The sequence below is a fragment of the Stegastes partitus genome, unplaced genomic scaffold (genome assembly GCF_000690725.1).
Source record: "Stegastes partitus isolate 25-593 unplaced genomic scaffold, Stegastes_partitus-1.0.2 Scaffold1373, whole genome shotgun sequence".
Taxonomy (NCBI): Eukaryota; Metazoa; Chordata; class Actinopteri; family Pomacentridae; genus Stegastes; species Stegastes partitus.
The window spans coordinates 18,954-26,039 of record NW_007579104.1 but is presented as its reverse complement, the minus strand read 5'-3'; the positions used below and the strand labels follow the sequence as shown (position 1 = coordinate 26,039).

The following is a 7,086-nucleotide window of genomic DNA, read 5'->3' as shown; positions in this document are numbered from 1 at the left end:
AGATTTCATGTATGTTCTGTGTATGTGATCACGTTTTGTGCGTGTGACTTGTGATGTGTGTGCGTGTCGAGTTCAGCAGGTGACGGATCAGAATAACTCTGCAGCGATGAAGTTACCGACATGATACGCAGCTTTTCTGTTTGTCTTTGTTTTTCCGTGGTACCGCTGTAGTCAGGCTTTAATAACTCCTGCTCACAGATAACGTCACAGCGGATAATGCTATGCTAACGGCTAGCGGCTAAGTTAGCAGGCAGCTACAGGTTAACCATTTTGACATTTTCAGTCATTTTTTGTCAAATTTTAGGTCATTTTAGACCATTTTTGTGACTATTTGGAAGATTTTTTAATCAGTTTAATCATTTTTGAAGAATTTTGAATCACTTTGGAAACGTTTGGAATCACTTTTGTCCAATTTTAAGTCATTTCGGACATTTTTTTTAACCATTTTGAAAAAGATTTGAGTCACTTTGGAAAAGCTTTTAATCATTGTGGACAATTTCAAATCACTTTGGAAATGTTTTGGGTCATTTTTTTAAAAATGATTGAGCCATTTTTGTCAAATTTGAAGTATTTTATACAACACTTTAACCATTTTGAAAAAAGTCCATTCTCTTTAGAAACGTTTTGAGTCACTTTAATAAATTTTAAGTCATTTTGTCAAATTTTAAATCCTTTTGGAAACATTTTTGTCAATCGATCCCACATAAACGGAGCCAAATGTCTTAATTTAATCACTCCTATTTTTATTTTACAGACTTTGGAGAATTCTGAGTCATTATAGAAAAGTTACTGAGTCATTTTAGAGAATTTTAAGTCGAATTTTAGGTCAAATTTTGTAACAATTCTGAAGATTTTTTAAAATCCTTTTAATCATTGGATGAATTTTGAATCACTTTGGAAACATTTTGAGTCATTTTGGAAAATCATTTAGTCATTTTTGTCAGTTTTGGAGTCAATTTGGACAATTCTTTAACCATTTTGAAGATTTTTTGAGTCACTTTGGAAACGTTTTAATACATTTTGGAGAATTTCGAATCACTTTGAAAGTGTTTTGGGTCTTTTTCGTCCACTTTTAGGTCATTTTGGACACATTTTCTAACCATTTTGAAGACTTTTTAATCCTTTTAATCATTGTGAAGAATTTGGAATCACTTTGACAACGTTTTGAGTCATTTTAGAAAATTATTGAGTCATTTTTGTCAGATTTGAAGTCATCTTGTTCAGCTCTTGAAAAAGTTTTGAGTCATTTTAGAGAATTTTATGTCAAAGCGTCATAATTGAATCGCTCCTATTTCTAGTTTACGTATTCAGTTATGGTCACTCTTGTTAATGAAGAAGCTGGTTATGAATTCCTGCTGTCACGTGCTGTTAAAACATCACATTTGTTGTCTATCGGTTCTAAATATCGGCTGTGAGGAACTGAAACCGAGATGATTCCTAAAGAAGCCGAGGTGTTTCTAGTCGCTACTTGTTGGGGTTCTTCAGTGATCGTACCTCCTCAGTGATCGCTCCGTGACCTCCTGTATGTGCCGACTTGCAGACGTTGCCAGCGTCTTTCTGAGCGTCACATGGAGGCGCCTGGACTCCGTCGTGTTGTTCTGCTCGGTTCCTCTTCTATTGTGTTGTGTTCTATTCCCGTCCTTCCTCGCCGAGCGTATAAATCAGACCTGTGGGTCGACGACAAACAGGCTGACAGGTGATTGTCTCAAAATAGATCGGATCGCTGTCGTCGCCGGTGTTCTGGTCCATCAGAACCTGCCGCTGACATTTCTGCACCGTGAGGTCGTCGGAAAATCTTGATTTTTATCCCGTGTGAGTGACGAGTCAGAACATCTCGATAGATAATCGTTAAAAATGTCCAAGATTCAGCACGTTTCTGCACAAAATCCAGCAGTTTCTGGAAACCCTAAACTAATCATAAACTAGGAAATGATAGCGGAGGTTTTGATTCGTGTCCTTAAAAACTAAAGATTCAGCAAGTTTCCTGTCTGACACGTGGAAGATATGCAGTAAACATGAAGGAGAACTCTCTGAAGCTCTGCACCATGTCTTATGTGATATCAGACTTTGTTTAACGCTCACACAAGTGAAACATCTCTGAATTTTTGCCACGTGACTGTAGCTCACAGCTCCGTCACTCGTGGCTTCATGGTTGTGCAGAGAGGTGCAGAATTTTTATTTTTTTACAGAATCTTGTTAAACCAAACTGTTTATTTTTGGCGTTTGTTTTTATAGTGAGACATGTAGAATAGAAAGAATTTTGCCTGCAGCTGGCAGCTTTATTGTTGTTTTTATCCTGCTGTCGTTGTGTCGTCTGTAAATTAGAGAATATTCTTATTTTCGTAGCACAGTTGTGGGTGTAAAGTGTGAATATCATGGGACCCAGTGCACGACCCTGAGGGATGCCAGGGTTCATCACAAAGGTCCCAGAAGTGATATTTCTCAAGAAAAAAGAAGTTTAGTCCCACTGTAGGGTTTTAGCCTCAAGGGATTTTGGTTAAAGTAAACAATGAATGAACAAATTGATTTTTCTCGTGCGACTGTCGGTCACAGCTGAGTCACTAAAGGCTCCCTGGTGACGCCAGGAAGTGCAGAATTTTTATTTTTATTTTTACAGATTTTGGTTAAAGTAAACATTCTGTTTCTGGCATTTTATTTTCATTGACACATAGAATAAAGAGAATCTGATGAAATATTGTGATTTTTAAGCTTGGTTAAGTTTAACATCAGTGCCATAAATCACACAAAAATAAACAACAAAAGTTGAATTTCTTTGATTATTTATTTACAAAAAAGTTGAGTCGACATGCACAACATTTTTGCCAGCACTGAGAGAAAAGAACTCAGATATTTAACTACTTTTTACATCAAAACGGTTCAATTTCTAACCTAAAAAGTCAGAATTTCTGTCAGGTGACTGTCGGCAGCAGCTGAGTCGCTGAAGGCTTCACGGTTGAGCCAAAGAATTTTTTGTTTTTTAAAGAATCAGGTTCGAGCAAAGGGTGGATTTTTTAGGACATTTTTTTAAATGAGACATGCTGAATAAGTCACTGTTGGCTTTACAGCTGCACCAAAAGAGTTATCCAGAACATTTACATTAATTAGGATCATTTATAACACCGTAGCTTAAAGCTTTAATATTACATGAGTTGACTTCTACTCCATGATTAATAACACTGTAGGGTCTCAGCTTAACGTGTATCATAGTTAATTAAAGCAGTATTTTATATAATTTTATCTGATATTTAAACTACTCACACCATAAACAACACTAGAGGCCTTTAGCTGCAGTGTTTAGTCTCATTATTTACTTTTGTGAAGCCGTTTATGATCACTTTTGCTGAAGGACGTATAAAAATGTCTTCTTTGTTTATTAATTGAACTTGTTTTCTAATTTGTTTTATTATAAAGGACTTTGTGAAACTTGTGACTCAACGTATGTCCACATGTCAAATACGAGCCGAACCAGAAAACCTTCCAGGATGTTCTGCTCTTTTCTTCCCTCCTTCTCTTGCGTTTGTTTTGTTGTTTTGTCATCATGACTGTGAGCGCTGGCCGGCAGACGACCCTCTGGGAACGCCGTCTCCTGAAGGCGACGACGGAACAATTTGCCCTCGGTGTCGTGAAGCCGTCGTGATAAACAGCAGAGTCACGTTTCTGGAGTTCCTCCCTGGTGACTCTGCTCCTCACTTTCCCATGCACCATTATGTCTGTTTATGTGTGTGTGTCTCTGTCTGGCAACCAACAGCATCATTAAACTGGTAATCTTCTTCCTCGTGGGATCAGCTGCAGATTCAAGCAGTGATGATTTGTTCTGAGCTGATCTTCAGTTTCCAGCTCAGGTTACGTCTGAAGCTTCAGCTGAACCTCTGTACTTCTTCTTATCGACGACAAACTGCTTCATAAAACGTCAGCAATCAGGTTAACGGTCGCTTTATTAGTTCTGTTGAATTATTCACTCAGTCTCCAGTAATAATAATAATAATATGAATTTTTCACCAGGATGCCTGTAAAACAAACAACAACCACATCGTTCTGAATCTTCTTCTTTTCATTCTTCTTCCTCGTCTTTTTTTATTCTTCTGTTTTATTGTTCTTCATCCTTTCATTCTTTCCTTTTCTTTTTCTTCTTCTTTTAATTTTTTTGCTTTTATTCTTCTTTCTTCTTTTTCTCTTTTCATTTTCTTCATCTTTTTTTCTTCCACTTCTTTTCATTCTTCTTCTTTTTATTTTTTCTTCTTCTATTATTTATTATTAATATTTTATTATTTCTTTAACTGTTTTTCTTTTTATTATTTTTTCTTCATCTTTTCTTTTTCTTCTTCTTTCTTCTTTTATTCCTTTTTATTCTTTTTCTTTTTTCTTTGTCTTCCTCTTTTTCTTTTCATTCTTTTTCTTGTCTTTAATTTTTTTCTTTTATTCTGCTTCTTTTTCTTTTCATTTTCTTCATCTTTCTTTTTCTTCCACTTCTTTTCATTCTTCTTCTTCCCTTTAATTTTTCTTTTATTTTTTATTATTAATATTTTATTATTTCTTTAACTGTTTTTCTTTTTATTATTTTTTCTTCATCTTTTCTTTTTCTTCTTCTTTCTTCTTTTATTCCTTTTTATTCTTTTTCTTTTTTCTTTGTCTTCCTGATTTTCTTTTCATTCCTCTTCTTTTTAACTATTCCTCTTCTTTTAATTATTCTTCCTTCATTATTTTTATTAATATTTTATTATCTCTTCAACTTCCTTTTGTTATTATTGTTTTTTTCTTCTGTTTCTTTTCTTCCTTCTCTCTTTTTCTTCTTTGTCTTCCTCTTTTTCTCTTCATTCTTCTTCTTTTTATTCTTCTTTTCCTCCTCCTCCCTCTTCTTCTTCTTCATGTATTCCAGGATCTAACAAAAGCACAGTTAATGATCCTCCACTCCATAAAACTCTTTTATTGTGACGTCTAAATGAAATCAGATCTCTTCACGTCATAAATCAGGCGAATGCTTTCATCTGAAGCCAGCGTTGATGCTGCAGCGTGTAGAAAACTCATCAGACCAGCAGCTCGTCGACCTGTGAATCAATTAAAGCTTCGTTTATGTTTATTGGCTGCCTTTGTTCTGTTTTTTTAAACCTGGCTAACAGACGACAAATAGGCCACAGCTGGAATTGGATCTGGAATTATAGAAAACACTGATTAAGAATACGTTTGCTTTTTGTTGCCAATATTGTTTAATCCGGGTTACGTAACTGCTGGAATCACGTCTGTGTGCCAGCGCTGTGATTAACTGCAGAGCCGCTCCGTCTGATTTGGCTGAATTTTCAAACTGGGAGCTTCTGGACCGGCTGGGCCGTGATCTGAGAGGAACCCAGACGCTGTGTGGCCGATCCCAGGCCTCCGAGTGGCCGAAAACGGGGCTCGTACGCGATCGAGTCGGAGATAAATGTGTCCATGAATCATCCTGGAGTCTCTCGAGCCGAACGTAATGACTGTAAACATCATCCTCCCGAGACAGAAACCAGGCGAGCGACGCCGGGCTGATCCTCTGGAGGAGCTGCAGTAAAAAAACACACTAACTCTGCATCAGCGAAGCCTCGTAGCAACACGTCGAGGGTGAAAAGATCCAATTAGGAGAGTGTGGAGTGTGTGCTGCTCCTCAGCGGGGACCAACACGAACCTCCCGCTGAGCAGCAGTGTGGATTTTCATATTTAAAACCTGCTGGTTTCGTGTTTTATTTCCAGACTGCAGCTCTGCAGAGCGTCCACCTCCTCACAATATGTTCACTTCACAGGTACAGCCAGACGTCTGCTCGGCTTCGCTGCATCTAGATCAGCCTGAGCCTGCAAAGGACGCCAGATCATTTTATTTAGTATAATATGACGCTGAGACGTCTGCAGATGCAGAGAAGTTTTCATTTCAAGAGCGAAGGAAAGATGCAAACCACTGCGACCGACATTAAATCAGTTCGTTTAGTTCTGATCTTTATTGCACAACAAGAGGAAAATGACAGGAACAGTTTACATGCAGCTGAAACCAGAAGGTTACTGTATAAAAAGACTTTAAACCTTTTTCTTCTCACTGTCACCGTCTTTCTCGTAGAGTCGACTCCAAATCCCTGCAGAAGATTTAAACGTATTTATGGTTTTTAATCAGTGGGAGCAGCTATTTAACAAACTGCTTCTTAAACAAAAAAATCTTGTGAGGTTGAAGCTTCAGCCGACTTCAGTGTGAACTTTATTAGCACCGGTTCTATTTGGACGGTCGGTGAATGCTTTGAGCTGATTTTCTGTGTTTTGCTGCAAGTGTTTGCACCTCGAAGGGGTTTCAATCAGAACAGTAACCACCAATGTTTGTTTGTTTGTTTGTTTGTTTGTGTTGCAGGATTGTGCTCATCTGTGCTAAGCGGTCTCTGTGTGCTGCCTTCTCTGTGCTGCCCTACGGAGAGAGCTTCTACCTCAGGTATCCCACAGGCACATGTCTTACCTTCACATTAACTCTCCAGCAGCTTTACAGGCGGGTTTTATGTGAAATATCGCTGAAATAGCATCAAGAAAGTGTAAGAACAGAAGGAATTGCTGGATTTTTAGAGCTGCAGGAGGAGGAGGAGGAGAGGAAGTGGTTTTCTTACCGTTAGATGAAAGAAAATACTAAAGATGTGCTTATTGTTGCCCGACCCTCACGTTAACACGTCATCACACAGATGCAGGTTTTGAGATGCAGCAGAAGACACGAGACCAGAAACACACTGAACCTGCTGTAAACCCGTTAGCGCAGATTGTCGTCGCTCAGATTCTGCACATAATAAACACCGCAGCCTTTAAACACACGGAGCAACAAGCACTTCCTGGTCTTCTCGGTGTTTCTGCACAGGAAGTGAGCTCAGGCTCGCTCTGGCCATCGCTGCGGTCTGAAGCTGTGAAGGTTGTGGTCGGACGAGATCTTTAACGTGAGCTTTAACCTCTCGGTGTCTCTCAGATTAAACGCTGCTCGTTTATCTGCACTTCAGAGCCTGAAATATGAAGAAGATTACGAAATCTAAACTAATATACTAGTAATGTGTTTGGAATGACGTCAGCACAGCAAAAACAAGAAGTACAGAACATTAAATTGCT

General features: G+C 38.3%; 1 protein-coding gene across 1 annotated transcript in view; it reads left to right on the top strand.

Annotated features, from left to right (window-relative positions):
• The first annotated feature begins 5,977 nt into the window (after nt 1–5,977).
• cables2b (Cdk5 and Abl enzyme substrate 2b) overlaps nt 5,978–7,086 on the top strand; it is a 14,157-nt gene continuing 13,048 nt past the window's right edge. Inside the window, exon 1 of the mRNA XM_008299035.1 lies at nt 5,978–6,433. Within this exon, the coding sequence (XP_008297257.1) occupies nt 6,321–6,433 (113 nt within the window). The 5' untranslated portion in view covers nt 5,978–6,320. The remainder of the gene's footprint in view (nt 6,434–7,086) is intronic.